The sequence below is a fragment of the Saccopteryx leptura genome, chromosome 11 (genome assembly GCF_036850995.1).
Source record: "Saccopteryx leptura isolate mSacLep1 chromosome 11, mSacLep1_pri_phased_curated, whole genome shotgun sequence".
Lineage (NCBI taxonomy): Eukaryota > Metazoa > Chordata > Mammalia > Chiroptera > Emballonuridae > Saccopteryx > Saccopteryx leptura.
In genome coordinates this window covers 31,556,066-31,577,264 of record NC_089513.1, presented here as the reverse complement: position 1 = coordinate 31,577,264, position 21,199 = coordinate 31,556,066, and the positions used below count along the sequence as shown (strand labels likewise).

The window sequence follows — 21,199 nt, the reverse complement described above, 5'->3', positions numbered from 1 at the left end:
TATTCTGTAAGATTTCCTATCCAAGAGGTTCCCAGCCTTGCACTTGGCCCGCTACATTAATCACAAAGCCGGCTCTTTTTGTCCATTTCATCGGGCCATTAGCAAGTCCACCAGCAGGCCCTGCGGCCATAGCACACAGACTTGGTGCTGGTGACTCCTGTCCTGGCAGATGTGCCAATCCTGGTGTCTGTATCCCTCCTTCAGGAACACCTGAAAGCCAAGGCCCAGAGTGCTGTGCCAGGTAACACATTTGGGCCTATACTGTACTTTATTTCCAATAAGACCTACCTCATTTTGCTGACAGTGCCTTTGAAGGGGGGGAGCTATGGAGTCTGAGGTATCTATTAGACTGTTGGATGACCAGTTACAAAGACTTGACAGCCTAATCTGAGTTTGTTGCACAGGAATTCTGGACTTAAGTGTATGTTATTGGAATAAAGTGTTTAATTGAGAACTTCTGAAAGGTAAGTATCTTGAGATACTTGAATTTTTCTGTTGTTGTTAACATACTCAGATAATCTTAGTTCTTTCTGGTAAATGTGTAAACAGTGGCAAAGCTTTGCAGATCAAGTTATCTCACCAATTTTGAATTCAGTTTTAATAACCAGCATCCACTTCTATAACATGTATTTATGCTTTTCTTGTGGAGAACGAAACAAATAGAATGAAACATGTTTTTCTAATCCCCTTTGTAATTTAAATCCTGAGGTTTGGAAATTGTTTTCTTTTTACGGTTGTTGAATTTTTAGAAGAGGAGTAGAAATTTGGAAATTTTGGGGGAATACTTTTATTTCTACTTAATAAGCAGCATATTTGACCTGCTAAGTATAGTTCTTGGGTTTCTCTAAGTACAATAAAACATGCAGGGAGCTCCAGTTTGCTTTTAAGTGCAAAATTATTGAGGAAAATTGCCTTTTATTCCTTTTCCATACATCTGGTGGTTACATTTTATCTAAAACCTAGACAATGGGTTCCGTGCAGGCTGACTCCATACCTCCCCTGTGGGTTGACCCAGAAAATGAAAACAAAAACAACAACAACAAACAGCAGAGCACCGTGTCGGTACCATCGAGCCACCTCCAGTCCAGCCTCCCTGGCCGGAGGGGGTGTTGGAGTCATTGTGCAATCTGGAGGCTTAGTCCCCGACTCGGGCCTGACAAGTGGTACATCGCTGGGTTAGAGGCATTTCTGTTCCTCTGAGGACGCATGGCCTCTGTTTTATGTCTAGGAAGAACAGAGAGTTGAGAGCTGTAGTAGAAAGAGGAGCTCAACCCAGGCGCCCCTAAAATGTGCTAAATGTGTCTGAGAAGCACAGCAGGTGACACCTGGAGGTCTTCCCCTCGTACCAAGGGCTTTTCTCTGGTTCCTGCTATGCACTTTCAGTTCGCTGTGCATTTTATTAAAACGATATCAAACATACTTTATTAAAATGGAGTGTTAAAATAGAATACTAGCATTCCCTAGAAGGTAATTCCATGAAACGTAGGTAACATGTGGCCCAGAGGCTGAGTCTAGAGCCTCAGTGTGATTCCTCCAGCCCTGAGGAAGTGGGATCATTGGTGTTAGCAGGAACCCAAAGGATGTCACATAGCTTTTCAGCTCCAGGGAAACCCGGAAGGGTGGCCGGATCAGCTCTGAGCCTGTCTGGCTGACTTCCCTCCTCACTGAAGGGGCTGTCCCCTGGGAAGGGCTTCTGTCCTCAAAGACCTGGCTCTGGGGGCCCCTCATATGGGTAGCACTCTCAGTTGTGTGTTGTGGAGGTGTTCTGGGTCCTCTCTTGGCAGTGGGATGACTACCTTCTTGAAGGCAGGGCCATTGCTTTCTTACTCCCTTAAACCCTCTTTGGGGCCTGGGAATCTGGAAGGTGCTGAAAATGTTGAAAGGGGAAGCAGAGCATCTTGGGATTGGGAGAGACCTTATGGGGCAGCCAGTCCACCTCCATCCAGGTTCTGAATTCCCTCAGCAACAACCTCAGCAAGTGGCCACTCAGAGCCTCCAGATGTAGGAATTCACGCTCTCTGCATCCGCCCATTTGCCTTTGAACACCTGCTTCTGAGGTTGACTCCTTGTTGCCTGGCGCCCCTGCCTCTCATGGGTGACTGGTTGCTTTATCTTCCCAAGAGGTCGATCTTCCATAGAAATGAGAATCAATTATGATAAATTTTCCCTCGGTGCTAGACAGATGTGCAAGTGTTTGAGCTTATACGTCATTTCATAGGACTCTTCACTAGAACATGGCAGAGCACCAGGCAGAGCTGAAAGTCAGACAGTTCAGATTGGAGTGACACGGCCACATCCCTTCGGAAAGCCTTCTGCATCTGAGCCATGCAGTGGTGTGTGCGCCGGCAACTGGTAGCTCGCTCCCAACCTTCTCGCTCGTGGGCCTGCCTCACCTGATCTGTCACTGGTCTTTGCTTTGCCCCTTTCAGCAGATGTGGGCTTAGAGTCTCAGTAACCATTATTGTTAGAATGTCTAAGATAAACACAAGTGGCACCTAGTGTGGATATTTAAGAACTTTGAGATGAGCCGTGTGTTTGGACTTGGAGGAATGGGTGTGTGGCCTCCATTGTGGCTGTTTTAAGAATTGGGTGGCCCTGGTCAGTTGGCTCAGCAGTAGAGCATCAGTCCAGCGTGTGGAAGTCCTGGGTTCAATTTCCAGTCAGGGCACACAGGAGAAGCGACATCTGCTTCTCTACTTCTTCCTTCCCCTTCTCTCTCTCTCTCTCTCCTTTCTCTCTCCTCTCTCTCTCCCTCTCTCTCTCCCTCTCTCTCTCCCTCTCCCACAGCCATGGCTCAAATGGTTTGAGCAAGTTGGCCCTGGGCACTGAGGATGGCTTGGTGGCCTCACCTCAGGCGCTAAAATAGCTCAGTTGCTGAGCAACAGAGCAGTAGCCCCAGATGGGCAGAGCATTGCCCGTTAAGGGGCTTGACAGGTAGATCCCGGTCAGAGGCACATGTGGGAGTCTGTCTCTGCCTCCCTGCCTCTCACTTAACAAAGAAAAAAGTACCAAAAAGAACCAAGGCTTTGAAGGGTTTGACTGTATTCTACATACTTGAGGGCATCAAATTAAGTGCTTTCTGGATAAATGAGGGATTGGTACAGAGATCTTTCAAAGTAATATACTTTTATTACTTTCAAGTGTACGCAGAAATGCTAATAAGGTATTTCAGAAGAGTCCTGCTAGGTTATTTTGACGATTAGTTAGGACATGCTTGCAATTACTGCCATGCATTTCCATGAAGTTAATGTTCCTTTCTCTTTTTCTAAGGTAGTTTAACTACCTAATAATTTATTATTAATTTTAAATAGTAAATTTTCCAAACACATATAAACTTAGATTCAACTGAAGCCAAATTCATAGAAACCCAAAATCATAAATCAGAAGAGTTTGGGGGCTCTCTCTATCTTTTTAATTACAGTGCCAAAGACACTCCAAACAGAGTCTTTACAGCAAAGAAGATGACATGAATAGGCGTGTTGAGACCAACAGCAAAAGATTTGCTAGGAAACAATGGTTTTCTTAATTAGAGAGCCTAGTGACAGAGAGTGGCTAGGGGGTTCCGGGTCCTGGGACCATGTCCGCCAAGGCCCCACGACCACAGAGATGCTCAACAGCAACCTTGAGGAGATGGGCATGAGGACCCTGCTGAGAGCTGCTGGGGGAGGGGGCTGGGCAGCAGCCGGGCTCTTCCCCAGGAAGGCACCAGAAGGCTCAAACCACATAATGACATTCCGCCCACTAAGGAAGTCTCCAAGCCCGGACTTGCTGGGTGTTTTATTTACTTGAAGAAATTTCTTCATCTCTAAATGTGCAAAGATAGTACTGCTCATTATGCCGTGCCTTCCCTTTTACCCCCAACCTGGTAGTCGGTGAGAAAAACATTCTGGCATTTAGTTTATTCCTTCTCAGGGAACAGAGGACCAAATGTGAGACCCAAGTTGTGAAGGTGAAACGCCCTAAAGAGCTGAAAGCCTTCCAAAGAAGTCAGTCCCTGGTGTAGTGGGGACGGAACCATGAGAACAGAGTCCAAGGCCCTGCTTGTCCCCAGAACAATTGTGCAGGAGCCTCGGCTTTGCTGAGGACCGTGATGGGGTGAGGACATGCAAGCTGAGCCGAGGCGACTCGCTCCACACAGTGTAAGGGGCTGGATTTGAACAAGGGGCCTCCGTGAGAGGGGCGTGCCCGCCTGTCTCTCCTGTGCAGTTCTGACTGAGCAACTCCTTGGGGACAGATGCTGTTTCCAGTGTCTCAGTTAAAAAACATGTGGGCCACAGGGGCTCAGGTTCTAGTCAGGAGCAACAAAGAAGTATTAGGTGAACAGATGTGTATGTAGCAATTTCAGGTCATAATAACAGCTGTGAAGAAAATAGGGTAATGTGACAGTGACCAAGGGACTCCTTCAGATGAAGTTGTCAGGAAGACATTTCCCACGAGGGGACATTTCTCAGACCTGAGGGATAGGAAAAGGCCACTCCTATAGTAACTGGTTAAGAAACAGCCAATGAGAGACTGAATCATGAGTGAGCTTCAGTCTGTTAGAAACATAGTCATGTGACTAAAGAAAGGTCAATGACAGAAGGGAGGGTGACAGGAGAGGAGATCATTGACTGGCACAGAGGTCTGGACATAAACCCTGCAGGAGTAGACTGTGTCCTGAGTGTGAGGTACAGCCCAGGAGGGTGAGAGTGCAGGGTCACTCCGGCTGCCGTTTGGTGGCTGGCCGTCAGGGGGACAAGGGTGGAGGTGCCTAGGAGGCTCTCTCAGGGTCCAGGATGGACAGGGAGATGAAGAGGCGGATGGAGTCAGGACAGCTTTTGAAGTGAGTTCTGTCACAACTGGCAGATAGCTTTGTTGTGAGAATGGGGTGAGAGTTCAGGGTGACTCCCACTTGCCGCACAGTGGATGGTGGGTCCTTGGACTGAGATGAAGACTGTGCAAGGAGCAGGCTGGAGTGGTTGGTGAGATGGGGCGAGCGTGAGTGAAAATGAAGAGTTCTCCGCGGATCACATTGAGTCTGACATGCCTGTTAGCACCTGAGTACAGATGTCAGGGATCAGCTGAGTGTGCAACCACCCAGCCCGGGAGTGGTTGGGCCTGGCAAATAACACCTAGCATTGATTTACAGATGGGATTTAAAACTAAGACACTGGCTGAGCTCACCTGGAGTCAGTGTGTGGACAGAGAAGGAGAGGGCACTGGAGTGGACTCGGAGGCTTTTCCACACCCAGAGGCTGAGGGCCATAGACAAAGCCAGAGAAGGGGTGGCCGTTCAGGGAGGCGCCTGTGCTCCGCCGTGGGAATGGGTGCTGTTTCTAGAGAGGGCGATGAGTTGAACTAAAGCGAGCACAGAGCAGTAACCATTGGATTTGACTGCATGGAGGCCATTGGCATCCTAAATAGGAATAAATTAATTTGCTTGGTGGTGATCAAAGCCCGGTCAGATTGGGTTGAGCTGTCAATGTGAAGGGAAGAAGTTGAGCAAGGAGTGTGACAGCTCTTTTGAGAAGCTTTCCTGTAAAGGGGATCTGAGAACCCCAGGGCGGGCTGGAGAGAGACGTGGAGCCAGTAGAAGACAACAGGTGGTCTAGCAGGGAAGTGTGACAGGGGTGAAGAGGGTACGGGAGCAGAGGTGTTCGCACAACACGGCTTGTGATGAGCGGTGCTTTTCCGCGGCTGCCTGAGAGCATGCACCATGCTCAGAGTTCCCGGTAATGTTTACTGGGTCCCTAAAATTTTGATGTAAAAAGATACTTCCAGGAGGTCCCGGGTCTTCCTTGGGCTGCAACTGGAGAACCTGCAGCCAATTCTCCACAATCTCCCAGCGAGGGAGGGTTGCAAGGCCCAAAATGGCCTTCTTTGTTCAGTTTTAAGACTGGAACCTGGTTCAGATTCCTCTTCACCTGAGCTAGCTGTTGTGATCTAGGACAAGTCATTTAACCTGCTGTCCCTGTGTCCTCACCAGAAAAAAGTTAGAATTGTGATCATTCCTACTTTACAACGTTCTAGTCTAGAAAAAAACAAAGTACACTATTCCCTCCTTGTCTGTGGTTTTGCTTTCTGTGGTTTTAGTTACTCATGGTCAACCACGATCTGAAAATATTAAATGGAAAATTCTAGAAATAAACAGTTCATAATTTCTACATTGCCTGCTGGTCTAAAGAGTGTGATGGAATCTTGTGCCATCCTACAACATCCCCCCCAGGACATGACTCATCCCTTTGTCCAGAATATCCACACTTACAGGCTCCCTGTCCGGGAGTCACTGAGCAACCATCTTGGTTATCAGAACGACTGTTGCCGCATCACAGTGCTTGTGTTCAAGTTACCCCAATAGTAGCCTGACACTACGTTCTGCTGCCTGCGTGGTTCACCTTCCTCCATCTCGCCACACAAGCCTGTATCCTCTTCCATCATCACAAATGGAAGAGTGAGCGCAGAACAGTGAACGAGACCATATTCATGTTAACTTTATATTACCGCATATTGTTACAGTTGTCCTTTTTATCATGTTCTTACTGTTCATCTCTGACTGTGCCTAATTATAAATTAAACTATACTGTAGATGTGTATGTATAAGGGAAACATAGTATAAAAGGTTCAGTACCATCTGTGGTTTCAGACATCCAGTGGGGGTCTTGGACATATCCCCATAGATAAGGAGCAGCTACTTGAGGTATTGAGAGACCACTGGGTGTGAGCTCTGTCTGGGACCAAAGGCCTTGGGTTCAGATTCTGGTGCTATTTTAGGGGTGTATTCTTGGGCAGGGTACTCTGGTCCCTCAGTTTTCTGATCTGTGCAATGGGATAATTCTAATACCTGCCTTCTGAGGCACCAATGAAGAAACCCGTGTAATTGTTGAAAAGAGCGCCAGGCCGGAGCAGGCCCTGGGTGCAGCTGCCATTGGGAGACGGTGCCTCTGGGTGTCCATGGCTGTGCCTGCCCCCTCCTGATGGTTTGTTTTCTGCGCAGTTCCGCCTGGTGGTGAAGACGGCCCTGAAGCTGCTGCTCGTCTTTGTGGAGTACTCGGAGTCAAACGCGCCTCTGCTGATCCAGGCGGTCTCTGCTGTCGACACAAAGAGAGGTGCGTGGTCCTGTCCCCTTGGTCAGACAACCCTGTGCTCCCCAAGCCCCTGTGTCCCTCTGCTCTGCTGCACTGTTTCCACTGCTGTCTCTGCCGGGTGTGCACCCTGCTTGACGATAGGCTTCCCAGCTCCTCTGGGGTCCCGGCACCCAAGCTGGCTGGCCTGCACTGCACCCTGGTGAAGAGCCAGCTTGGGATCTGGCTTAGTGTGTCACATGCTTTGGCCCCTATAATACTGCGAAGCCTGAAGTGAAGATGTTGGGTTTTTTCATTTGGTTTTGTTCCCCAGTAAGATATTATTATTGTTATCATCATCATCATCATCATCATCATCATCTCCACAAAAACTCAAAGAACAAAGCTTGATAACATTTATTTTCTTTTTATGATTATAGTAATGCTATAGTAATTCTCTGTAGAGAGTTTGGAAAAAAACCCCAGTATAAAATAGGCAATAGCAAAATCACCTCTAATCTCCCCAGACAGAAATTGTTATCATGGTGATGCATCTCCTTATGGTTTTGTGTATGCACAAGTCAGCCAAAATACAACTGTCAAAAAGAAACAAGGGGCCTAAAGAGCCCTCTTTGGTTCAAATCTTCTGTGTCTGTGACTCAGTGTTGCTCAGAGGCCCACCTTCCAGTGCTAAATTCAAAGGTGAAAGAAAGTAGGTCGCTGGTTACTTTGAAAATTGGAATATAAGTTAATGAAAACCATTTAGAACCGAAAATCGGGCTCCCATGCTTTTCCCGTGGATGCACAGACAGATGTCAGCTGCCCACCTGGTGGATCACAGGCCACAGGCAACGCTGGGCCTCTGTGTGAATGTGTGTGACAGAGACAAACCCTAGTGCGTGGCCAGGGCCTGTGACTCTGGAAAATGGGCTCCAGACAGGGCATGTCTGTGTGTTCTTTCTACCATAGCGTGTTGCCATCTGGTACAAGATTTGAAATTCCCTATGGCTAAGAGTAGATCTTGGGGCCAGCTGAGGATCCTAATGAAGACTGTCAATGGCTCAGAAACCAAAGTTGGTGTTTCCAAGACCAGCAAATGAGATTTAGGGCCAGAGGGAGTGTTTGGAAGGTTAGCGAGGCGGATCCCTTCATCCATGCCTAGAGGAGTCATGCTCTATCCCCAGCTCTGGGGTTGCTTTAGGATGAAGAATGGACTCTTCATTTTCCTGTCCTAAATTTCAGGTAACCCATGAGCCCTTGTCATGGGGGTTGTGTTAAAAAGGCCAGTCTTCTCATGGCCTTGGAGTTGTTCTTTGACTTTGTTCAGTTGGTAACTCAGTTTCCTTTTTTGGGCTTCATATTTTGTAAAGGGTATATACATATATTTTTTTATGATTATTAATCAAAAGCTTTTATTATTTTATTTTATTTTATTTGTATTTTTCTGAAGCTGGAAATGGGGAGAGACAGTCAGACAGACTCCCGCATGCGCCCGACCGGGATCCACCCAGCACGCCCACCAGGGGCGGATGCTCTGCCCACCAGGGGGCAATGCTCTGCCCCTTTGTGACCAGAGCCACTCTAGCGCCTGGGGCAGAGGCCAAGGAGCCATCCCCAGCGCCCGGGCCATCTTTGCTCCAATGGAGCCTCGGCTGCAGGAGGGGAAGAGAGAGACAGAGAGGAAGGAGAGGGGGAGGGGTGGAGAAGCAGATGGGCGCTTCTCCTGTGTGCCCTGGCCGGGAATCGAACCCGGGACCTCTGCACACCAGGCCGACGCTCTACCACTGAGCCAGCCAGCCAGGGCCCAATGTAAAGTGTATATTGTGGGGTAGGAGAGTGATCCTGAGATGAACCCAGAGCATGGCACCCTATTCAATACTCCATCGACTGGCCCAGCCAGGGGCTCTGTGCTGTGCTCAGTCTCTCCTCCACGACAGCATGATGACCATTGTTTCCCAATTTGTAAAAAAAAAAAAAAAAAAAATTAAAAAGCAAATGGTTTGTTTACTTAACTTCATTTTTTTTTTTTTTGCCTATAAATTTTCTTAAGTTTTGCACAACTACTGTTATCTCTCTGTTACTAAGCACTCGCAGCTGGGAAAAAAGGAATATAACTCATGGAAAATATTACGACGTAGCTTATCACATGTGATTCAATAGCATGTTTCTCTATAGGCAGGTGTGGCCTTGGCCGTAATTTTATAATGCATGCATATAGCATCATCGTATTTTACTGCTGGTAAAAGTGCTCCTGACCCCTATGATGGAATTAAACATAAATAGACCATAGTGTTTGCAGAGAGCAACATGATTTCCAGGTGTGTTTCCACCAGCAGGTTTATAAGGAGCACTTCACTTCCTTCTCAGCTGGGTGAGAGTAGACAGAGGGGCCAGAAGTGGCCAAGGGCCACTCGAGCATGTCCTTTGTGCACAAGTGTAGGCCATAAATTTTACTACTCATGTGGCTTTAAACATGTTCCTCTGGGGAGATAGGGTGGAGAATGGGTATGCTCAAGTATAGGCTGGTGTGTTTTAATAGAAAGGAATTTTTTAGGATGATGAAACTGTCTGATTTAAAGAATTAACAAAGAAAAACAACAAAAAGCTATGAGTCCTCAAAAATTACTTCCATCAACAGCAAATGAGGTTGTCCCAGAATAAATTCTCTTGGTTGCTTCATAAACATCACAGAAGGGATTATTCCATGAGCCTGGGCAGTTTACCCTCTGGCCAACAGTGGGCCAGTTGCAGAGAGAGCCGGTAGAAACTCCGAGGGATCTAAGTCCATCGTGGGGACTAATATATATTTACAAGTTAATAAAAATTAAAAATGCCCTGTTTGCTCTAGCAAGCAGCACTTTTGCTCAGAGGCTGGACTGAAGAGGTGGGTTCGAGGAAGTCTTGGGGTATGACACAGGGGCTGTGCTGTACTCGTTCTCCCAAAACAAAGTGAAGGCCATCTTTCCCCAATGTGTGTGTGTGTGTGTGTGTGTGTGTGTGTGTGTGTGTGTGTGTGTGTGTGAGACACACATCTTCTGCTCAGACTGCTGAGTCATCTTCTCCTTGGCTTGGAACTCCATGTTTCTTTGTCCTTCTAGGGCACAGGGCCTGGCAGGAAGATAGAACAGCAGTGAGAGCTCACGGAGGCCCCTGAGAGGGCTCTGCCTTGTCCTTCCGCAGCAACACAGGCCCCTTTCCTTGAGAGCTCCTCGTGGTGACTGACACGAAGCTGTTTGCGATCTGCCTCCCTGGGAAGGATGCCCTTCTCCCTGACTATATGGGTCTGCCCCTCAGACAGAGGGTGGGGCGAGTGACCAGACTGGGTGACCTATTTCAGTCCTAAATTGTGAGTCAGCACGAATTTGGTTCAGCACTGCTTTTGAAGACGTTCCATTTCTCATGGGAATGTGAGATGATGAGATATGACATAATTCTGAAACATGTGGACCACACATGATTAACAGGGGAGGGCATCCAGCCATCCTTTCAAGTCCTCTTGTCTCTGACATCCACTCGGGGACGCATTGATCTGTGAAGAATGCACAAAGCATGGTAGAAGTTAGGGGTTGACAGAACCTAAGTCCATTCCCATTATTATTTATAGCTGAAGTGTGGATGCTGAGTGTTTTGATCAATCGGGCCGAAAGACATGGTACTCCGTGTCTTCACACTGTGAAGACCTCCTGTTCAAGTATTAGACCAACTCGTGTACAAGGCATCATGCTGACGATCTTGTTTCCTTTGGGGTTTAATACAGAGACCTAGTTAGAAAGTAAAAGGGGGAAAGTATTGAGCAACTTATTCCGTGCTTATTTATTCTGGGTTAAGGGAGAGGCGTTGTGGTCTGGTGGGGAGAGAGTTCTGGCCTGGGAGCCTGTGCTCCCAGGGTGTTGCCACCTCTAACCGCGATTACAATTCCAGCTACGAATATTGTAGTGCCTACCATGTAACAGACACCATGCAAAGAATTTTTCATATAAAATTCACTTACTTGACAAATATTTAAATACCAACCGTGTGCTTGAAACATCAGAGGAAAGAGAGGCTTTCACAGAGCCTACACTCACTCCAGTGCTTGGGGGTGGAGTTGGAGAGACAGGATGGTGAGTGAGTAAATCAGTTATTGTCTTCTACTGATGAGTTTTGTCAGTGTGAAGGCAAAAAACCTTTATCTCAATGATACCTGAGAGCAATCCTATGAGCTCGATGCCATCACTCCAGGTTAGATGCATTTCCTGAGCCACCGTTCATCCCGCCACTCTGGGGCTCAGTTTCTTTCTTTGTTATGTGAAGGGGTAAGATGATATATATGGTTTATGATTCTAAAACAGTTGAATGTTTTCATGATAAAGAATAAGATGGTACCCAAGTGTGTTTGTCTCTATGTGAGAGGGAGAATGTCATCTGCCTACTTCCCTCTCTACAAGATGCTCCTTTGCTCGTTGGCCTTTCTTTGCCAGGCTCTGTTGGCATCTTTGGTTCCAAAGATTGCAATCAGGAGGCAGCTCTTTCCACCAGCACCAGTGAGAGTTCTTAGCTTCAACGCTTGCTCTCCTGCACAATCTTCCTTTTAACCACGTGTGGGTAACCAACTAAAATATGTGTTTTCTGCTGAGGCTGGGTGCCGAGTATGAATAATAGAAGTTGCTCTTCTTATAAACACAAGCATAGGCACTTAGAGCGTTTGGACTGCACCTGGACAGTGAGACCCAAGACCTACAAATGACACTGATTGATTGTCCTGAGGGCAGAAATGGTTACCTTGCGGGGGGTTGAAGAACAGGTGAGGACTTCAACATCAGTGGATGATAAATATCGGAAGGAAGACAATTCAGCAGTTAACAGGAGAAAGATCATGCTTTTGTGTTCAGAGCTAGAAAGGGTCATAGAAGCCTGCCTCATTCTGACCGGCTGGGCAACTCGGCGGAAGGAAAGGCTATCTGTGTACTTGCTGGGAGAGCCAACAGATGTCTACCTCAAACTACATCGACATCTTTCCCATTGTATAGGTGCCTGTACCTTTTTAAAATTCTGCTGTCTTTTCTCCTTTTCTTCCTGTGCACATTTTCCCTCTGGTGATTTTAAAACCGCTCCAGCTTAGCCCACCCCATGCCCTCCCAGAGACCTCCCTTCACATCTCAGCAGACACGTCAGCTCTGACACAACACATCCGAGAACCAGCATTGAGAAGCCACTGGTTTTAGGTTAGTTCAGCATTTACGTTTATTAGCAAAAAACCAGCAATAAGTACCCTTTGTGATCTTTAGAGAGAAAACAGGAAAGAGCTTCATGCTCCATACAACCACACTAAAGGCATGGCAACACTTCACTTCAAATATCAGTCTCAGGCACAGGAAGTGTGTCAGGGTGTCCTGTACCCTTTGCGACCTTGGCCTTGGCAGTGCTGATGTGAAGAGTCTCCCTACTTTCTCCTGGAGCCAGGGGTTAACGACCTATGAGCCTGCACCTGCAGAGCCCCAGTTAGGAACCAGTGTGCACCAAGCTCTCCACCACCATCTGCACAGCAGGAGACCTCCTCCCCGAGTGACAGGCTCCAATACGTGCTTTTGCCTTTCAAGTGCTTTCACTCTGTGCTGTCATGTGTTCTGATGCTGAGGCCTAATTGCTCCATTAGATGATAAAACTCTTGAGGACAGCCTTCCACTAGACCCAGTTCCTTGTACCTGGTTTATGCTTAAACAGTGTTTCTACCTTGGTTAAACAGAGATAATATACTTCAGTTCTTAAACTGTTTGCCAGACAGGTGTCTCACAGTTAGTTCTTAGAGCCCGCTGCTAGTGTGACTGTCGAGTCCTCCCACATCCCTTTCCTTGCAGGAGAGCAGAGCAGAGCATGCCGATGCACAGAGAGCCCGGCAAGCGCATGGCTTAAAGAGCTGAGCAGAAAACGTTCTTTTAAAAGTTACTACATAATTAAGATAAAAGGAACTTTCAAGCAAATTTATAGGCCTCCTGACACTGAAGAACATACATTTTCAAGGGGACAAGAATAATGTAGTATGTTCTCACCTAATTAGAACATGTGTCACGCTTTGATATTTGGTGACTGAGATACGGCAATCGTTGGGTGAAGAGTCTATAGATATAAACCCTGATACAAGTTAGATAAGGAATGCTGAATTCCTATTCCTAATGATTTTTGCTTTACTCATAGGAGTCATACCCTGGTCAAATATCATGGAAATCTTGGAGGAAAAAGATGGGGTCGACACGGAGCTGCTAGTGTATGCGATGACATTATTGAACAAGGTCAGTCACTGTTTTCTGTGGCTTGTTTTGTTTCCCCTGAAATTTAGGTTGACATCCTAATCCCTGGTATCTGTGAATGTGACCTTACTGGAGACTGTAGGGTCTTTGCAAATGTAAACAAGGTAAGGTAAGATCATTAGGGTGGGCCTTAATCCAGGATGGCTGGTGTCCTTATAAGAACAGGAAGAGAGACACACACAGAGGGAAGTCGATGTAGAGACATGTACACAAGGGAGGCAGCCGTGTGAACACAGAAGCAGAGACTGTCGTCTTATAGACTGCATTTATAAGTCAGGTGATGCCCAAAAAAGTCAGGGATTTCTAGCAACTGGTCTAGAATGAGGCAAGGAAGTCCCTTCCCCTAGGGCCTTCAGAGAGAGCGTGACCCTGCTGACACCTGGCTATCAGGCTTTTAGTCTCTCAAGCTATTAAGAGGATACATTTCTGTTGTTCTAAGCCACCTCATTGGTAGTACAGGCAGTCCTGGGTTAAAAATGGGGTAGGTTCTGTAGGTTTGAAATGTTTATTTATATGCACAGAAAGGTAAAAATAACTACTATGTTAAGACAAGCATCTAAGTTGTATTTAATAGGTAACTGTAGCTGTTCCAAGTGACATACATTTTCAACTTAAGAACAAACCTACTGAACTTATCTTGTTCCCAGCCTGGGGACTGCCCGGTTAATTCTGGCTACCCTAGGGAACTAATACACTGTGAGCATTTAAAATTTTCCCTCTGAAAAAGAGCCACGTCCTGTGGCCCTCCATCCCAGTGGCTGGAATCACGGCTACAGTGTGCTCCTTTGCAGGAGAAAACCCTTCACACTCACATGTGGCATGTGTGCTTCTGTGCTCGGCGCATGCGTGTGAGGCCCTGTAAGTGTCTGCTTGCTCCCAGTTGCTTTGATCTTTTCTAATAAAACCAGAAAGACGACAGCAAGGATTTTATGTCGACTTTTCCTATCAAGAGGTCCCCTTAAAAACATTTTTTCTTAAGAAATTAATTAGCATGTTTTACTTTAAGGAAATAGGTCACAGTCAGGAAGAAATAAAGGTGCTCTTATTCCACTATATATTCAATTCTGACTGCTGGGGGTGAAATCAGAGTTCCTGGGGGAGGGTCCCAGCCTCCTTTACAATGGTGACTACACCCTGTGCTCTCATCCCCTCTCCATGCCCCTCACGAGTCACCACCTCGAGGGCGGCTGTGATCCTCAGTGTTCATCCCCGGGGCTGCTGCTCGGACAGTGGTGGGTCCACACGGCCTGGGACAGCCCACTTCTTTCAGTGCAGTCCTCCTTAATAACTGAGGCTGGGGCAGGTGGTTGGATCTTGCAGATTGGTGCGCCCAGACCCCAGAACCCGCACCAGTCCTGCTACGGGCTTCCTTTGCTTCTCCACAGGCTGCTGGTCGCAGGCCTACAGAGCAGACCCGGAAACTCTCCCTGAAATAAAACAGGAGAAACATTCTGTCTCATGAACTGGGAAAAATGGGTAGAAAACAGCATAATTATAAGGAGTAACTTATACTAGATATTGAAATGTTGTGCAAACTCTAAGGATTAAAACAATGTGATCCCCATTCTTTGCTCAACAGACAGAGGGGAGCAGAGGAACCCTGAGACAGACCCAACGCTCAGAACTTATTACCCCGTCATTGCCATCTGGGGGCTGAGTTAGCTTCGTCCATGATTGGGAGAGGTCTTGCTAAATGGAAACAAACAAAAACATACTTTGATCATATACCAAAATAAATTTCCAGATCAAAGAGTTTAATGTAACACATCAAACCATAGAAAAATGAGGAAAAAAAAAATCAACGTGAAGATTAATTGATCTCTGGTAGGTGAAGATTACTTTAATAATAAAAGCAATCAATGCCTAACCGGTGGTGGTGCAATAGATAGAACACCAACCTGGGACGCTGAAGACCCAGGTTTGAAACCCTGAGGTTGCCAGCTTGAGCGCGGGCTTGCTGGCTCGAGCGTGAGACCATAGACATGATCCCATGGTTGCTGGCTTGAACAAGGGGTCAATGGCTCTGCTTGAGCCTCCCAGTCGAGGCACATATGAGAAGCGGTCAATGAACAGCTAAAGTGACACAACTATGAGTTGATGCTTCTCATCTCTCTCCCTTCCTGTCTTTCTGTCTGTCTGTCTCACTAATACTAATACTAACACTAACACTAACACTAACATTAATACTAATACTAATACTAATACTAATACTAATAATAAAACAGTCAAGAGACATTCCAAAGAAAAGGACTTAAATATTTTAGTGTACCAAACTCTATAAGGTTTTATCTGTAGAAATAAAAACCACAAATAAAAACTAAAGGCAAATGCCCTGGCCAGTTGGCTCAGTGGTAGAGCTTCAGCCGGGCGAGTGGAAGTCCCAGGTTGGATTCCCGGCCAGGGCACACAGGAGAAGCGCCCATCTGCTTCTCCACCCCTCCCCCTCTCCTTTCTCTCTCTTCCCCTCCTGCTGCCAAGGCTCTATTGGAGCAAGGATGGGCCGGGAGCTGAGGATAGCTCTGTGGCCTTCACCTCAGGCACTACAATGGCTGTGGTTGTAATGTAGCAACGCCCCCAGATGGACAGAACATCATCCCCTAGAGCAGTGGTCCCCAACCCTCAGACCATGGACCAGTACTGGTCCGTGGGCCATTTGGTACCGGTCCTCAGAGAAAGAATAAATAACTTACATTATTTCCATTTTATTTATATTTAAGTCTGAACAATGTTTTATTTTTAAAAAATGACCAGATTCCCTCTGTTACATTTGTCTAAGACTCACTCTTGACGTTTGTCTCGGTCACGTGATACATTTATCCATCCCACCCTAAAGGCGGGTCCGTGAAAATATTTTCTGACATTAAGCCGGTCTGTGGCCCAAAAAAGGTTGGGGACCACTGCCCTAGAGGGCTTGCCAGGTGGATCCCGGTTGGGTGCATGCGGGAGTCTGTCTCTCTGCCTCCGTGTTTCTCACTTCAGAAAACTACAAAAACAAAACAAAACAGACAAAAAAACAATCACTAAAGGCAAATGAAAAACTAGGAAATTGTTTGCAAAAAAAAAAAAAAGGACAGAAAATGATACTATCCTAAATAATTAAGACCCTGGTCAAAAAATTAATAACATTAAACCTATGGAGATTGAAAGCAATATGCAGTAAAACAACAGACATTGCCTTTGGGTCCCATGGGTAGGCATCGCTCTTTAATGACAGGCATTGTTGATGAGGACGCAGGGAATTCTACAATGCTAGTGGGGAATGAGCACCACTTTCCGGTAGATAAGAATTTTGCTTTTACTTTAAAATCTCTGAGTTTATTTTACTGTGCAATTTTAGAGCAATTTTCTGTTGGTCTTGTAAGATTAAGGTCATCGATTTCCTGTCATCTTCAGTCACTGACATTGTTTTGGAAAACACTGTATTCAGCAAAAAATGGAATTTTCTTTCTTGCACAGCGGTTTCCATTGTAACGCTATCCGTCTCGCTGGTAGAGGCCTCGCTCAGCTGTTCCGATGGCCCGGGCGGTGTCTGCGTGCTGTGGCCCGTCTGCTGCCAGCGCTGGCGAGGCCCCAGCGCGTGTCACACTCGCCTTGGCCTCATACGGCGTTTCATGTCCAGGAATTCCTCGCTTACTCTTTCTCTTCTGGCAGTTCTGTCTCATCTTTTGTTAATTCTGGCCCAGGGGAAGTCCAGGCAGGTCCTGAGGACATTACTCCAAATGTTATCTTTTCCTCTGAAAGAAGTCCGCAGACGGCTGGCACCCACACTGGGTTTGTCTTCCGTTGTTGAATTGTAGTCGTGTTTATTGCCCCAGTGAGTAAAAATCCTCTGAGATCCCAAACAAAATAATGAAATGTTATGTGGGTCTGGAAAAAATTTAGACTCTGAAATCTAGGAAATTGTTATATTGCTTTTCTGACTTTTGTTTCAACATAATAAAAGATGTCCTAATGACATGGAATTCAAAGAGTTAACATTTTTATGGCAAAACAAGGAACTCAATTCTAGCCTGATTATGGTTCTGGGACTGAAGTCTCACTTTTTAAATGGGGCGGGGGGGGGAGGCATTAATGGAAGGGCGTTTCCAAGATCCAGACTAATTTCCACCTCCATCCTTCCCCCCATCTCCCACCCCATGTCCTCAGAAGATCATTTCTCACCCTGAGAGCTGAAGTTATATAGTGCCCTGTCTTGATCCAGCTGAAATTTCCTCAGTGGGAGTACCCCACCTGGAGGGGGATCATCCGTGGCAGATGGGAGAATGAGTGATGGGCGCTGCTGAGGGGAGGGTTGGGGTGTCCAGGGAGGGAGGGTTCCCGGAGCCCAGGGAGGGGCTCTGCTCTAGCAGGGCCAGGGGCTCAGTGTTGCTGAGGGGATGGTTGGGTGTCCAGGGAGGGAGGGTTCCCGGAGCCCAGGGAGGGGCTCTGCTCTAGCAGGGCCAGGGGCTCAGTGTTGCTGAGGGGAGGGTTGGGGCGTCCAGGGAAGGATGGTCCCTGGAGCCCAGGGAGGGGCTCTGCTCTAGCAGGGCCAGGGGCTCAGTGTTGTTGCTGAGGGGAGGGTTGGGGCGTCCAGGGAGGGAGGGTTCCCGGAGCCCAGGGAGGGGCTCTGCTCTAGCAGGGCCAGGGGCTCAGTGTTGTTGCTGAGGGGAGGGTTGGGGCGTCCAGGGAGGGAGGGTTCCCGGAGCCCAGGGAGGGGCTCTGCTCTAGCAGGGCCAGGGGCTCAGTGTTGTTGCTGAGGGGAGGGTTGGGGCGTCCAGGGAGGGAGGGTTCCCGGAGCCCAGGGAGGGGCTCTGCTCTAGCAGGGCCAGGGGCTCAGTGTTGCTGAGGGGAGGGTTGGGGCGTCCAGGGAAGGATGGTCCCTGGAGCCCAGGGAGGGGCTCTGCTCTAGCAGGGCCAGGGGCTCAGTGTTGCTGAGGGGATGGTTGGGGCGTCCAGGGAGGGAGGGTTCCCGGAGCCCAGGGAGGGGCTCTGCTCTAGCAGGGCCAGGGGCTCAGTGTTGTAGACGGGGTTCACTCTTAGTATTTGCCTTTGTTTTTATATTTTCTTTTATTAATTTTTAATTACTATACAACAAGATTCACGTTTTTCCTTTGGTTTTAGCTGTATGAGTATATATGGATAACCTTCATAAATAGAATGCAGATCATCTCCCCTCCAAATCTCTCTGCTTTTATAGTAACTTCCTGATCCCCTGTTTATGCCCCTGACAACCATTGATTTGTTTTCCATCACTATTGTGTTGTCATTTCAAGAATGTCACATGGGGCTATGGCCAGTTGGCTCAGTGGTAGAGTGTCGGCCCGGCGCGTGGAAGTCCCGGGTTCGATTCCCAGCCAGGGCACATGGAGAAGCGCTCATCTGCTTCTCCACCCCTCCCCCTCTCCTTCCTCTCTGTCTCTCTCTTCCCCTTCCTCAGCCGAGGCTCCATTGGAGCAAAGTTGGCCCAGGCGCTGAGGGTGGCTCTGTGGCCTCTGCCTCAGGCACTAGAATGGCTCCAATTGCAGCGGAGCAACGCCCTAGAGGGGCCGAGCGTCGCCCCCTGGTGGGCAAGCCAGGTGGATCCCGGTCAGGCGCATGCGGGAGTCTGTCCATGTGGTCTGCCTCCCCACCCCTTCTCACTTTGGAAAAAATACAACAACAACAAAAAAGTATGTCACATGGAATCGTATAGGATGTAGCCCTCTGATGTTGGCTTCTATTAATGGAAGAGATTTCTCTGTTTCTGGGTGTATTAATACTTCCCTCCTTCCTGCTGCTATGTTATATGCACTGTAGATGCACCACAGTTGGCTTATTTCTTCACCCACTGAAGGAGATTGAGGTGTTTACAGCTTTTGGTTTTCATAGATAATGCTGCTACAAATTTTGTGTTCAGGCTTTGGCCATACTGATTTTATCTTACAAGAAAGATTGGATGCAATCTATAAAAACCTGGGGAGAGGAAACTGAAATGTCCTTTAGGACAGAGCTTCCTCCCGCTGAGAGATGCCTGTAAAGGTTTACTGATCACCAGGGCAGGCAAGACAAGGTCTGAGAGGAAGCAGGAAGTAGGTCATGAGGTGTCAGCTGAGAGTGAAGGCATCAAGGGACCTTTGCCTCACAGTCTCTCCTGGAATAACTGCCACCTTTGCCAGGAGTAGATGCCATAGCAGTGAGGTGTCAGGGTAGGAATGGGAGGACAGGCTCTGGGGAGAGATGGGGATATGGCAGAATGGCCGAGCATGTTAGAGAATAGCTGAAAATGGGTGAACACGTTTCTAGGATGTGTAGTCCCTCCCCGTGCCAGTGGAGAAAGAAACCGCATTTGTCTGTGGCCAAGGTCATTCCCTCTGCCGCCGCAGCCACACAGGAAAGGTGGGGGACGCAGGCTTGGCTCCAGCCCAGATCTTCACAGTGGAAATGACAGATGACCTCTTAATACACTCAATTCTCAGCCTATTTGTGATCAAAGGCTCCGTGAGTCTATTTGGTTTCCTAGACCTATTTGTTTAATTATTTAATAGTAATCCTCCCAGCCAATCATGGTAGGGCCTCCTGGAGGGATGGGGATTAGATCTAGGAATTCAACCCCCTGGAAACTTCTGAGAAAAAGAACTCAGCAGGGAAAAAAGGAAAGAAGGAGGGGAATGGAGAGGTGAGGAGACTCCAGAGCCCCCCCCCCCCCCATTCCTCGTCCTGGCCCCTGCACTGTGGTATAGAAAGATTTGAATCTAACACCGAGTGTCAGTTCATGGCATTCCTCACATTCTGCTTTTGGGAGAGTCGTTAGCAGCCAGGGCGCCTCCAGCCATCAGCCCTCCCTCCGCCTTGGTGTCACCATTTCCATCTCCTCATCTTTTAACCAAGTTCTGGGGGCTAAAACCAAAGGATGCGAGCGTCGGCCTAGCGTGCGGAGGGCCTGGGTTCGATTCCCGGCCAGGGCACACAGGAGAAGCGCCCATTTGCTTCTCCACCCCTCCCCCTCTCCTTCCTCTCTGTCTCTCTCTTCCCCTCCCGCAGCCAAGGCTCCATTGGAGCAAAGATGGCCCGGGCGCTGGGGATGGCTCCTTGGCCTCTGCCCCAGGCGCTGGAGTGGCTCTGGTCACAACATGGCGATGCCCAGGATGGGCAGAGCATCGCCCCCTGGTGGGCAGAGCGTCGCCCCTGGTGGGCGTGCCGGGTGGATCCCGGTCGGGCGCATGCGGGAGTCTGTCTGACTGTCTCTCCCTGTTTCCAGCTTCAGAAAAATGAAAACAAAAAAAAACCCAAAAACCAAAGGATGAGCTGTTCTGATGACAGCCTTCTTTGAACAGGTGCCTACTTTTCCAGTTAGCTGTGGGAGCTGGGGGCAGTGCAGTGGACGGCTGTGCCTACTGATGCCTCAGTGCCCGCCTGGCTTGGCATCTGCAGACAGTGGCTCACATCACACTTGGCCATAGGTGTGCGCACCATTTCTTACAGCCTTATCTGGTTCGCAGCTCCTGTTCTGTGTCCGAGCTGGGGCCCTGACTCATGAAGTGACTGCATCCAGTTATTTTTCACTTATTTCTGATCTCAAGAACAGTCTGGTGGCTCAGCCTAGAGAGGAAAAGGCATTGTTAGCATTATGAAGAGAAACATTCTCTCCAATATTAGTAAGTGCACATAGAAGCCTTAGGGAAGTTGGTGCTATGAAATGATTGTTAATCATTAGGAAAGTATTGGGTTTTTTCTCTTCCGAGGCAAGTCACCATGTTGACAATAATTTTGAAATATATATGTAAGGCTCTTAGAAAGGCAAGATAGTGAAATCAATAGGGACTAAAGGTCTGTGTCTGAAACTGAAGGCCAGAATAATTTGTGTAGAAGGCAAGCGTGTGAGGGAGAGGAGACTAGGGTAGTGCAGGGTTTATC

General features: G+C 47.8%; 1 protein-coding gene across 12 annotated transcripts in view; it reads left to right on the top strand.

Annotated features, from left to right (window-relative positions):
• FHOD3 (formin homology 2 domain containing 3) overlaps window positions 1-21,199 on the top strand; it is a 488,187-nt gene that overhangs the window by 301,490 nt on the left and 165,498 nt on the right. For all 12 annotated transcript variants that reach the window (XM_066352679.1, XM_066352680.1, XM_066352678.1 and 9 more), the window contains 2 exons: window positions 6,974-7,085; window positions 13,215-13,309. In XM_066352679.1, the coding sequence (XP_066208776.1) occupies window positions 6,974-7,085; window positions 13,215-13,309 (207 nt within the window). The remainder of the gene's footprint in view (window positions 1-6,973; window positions 7,086-13,214; window positions 13,310-21,199) is intronic.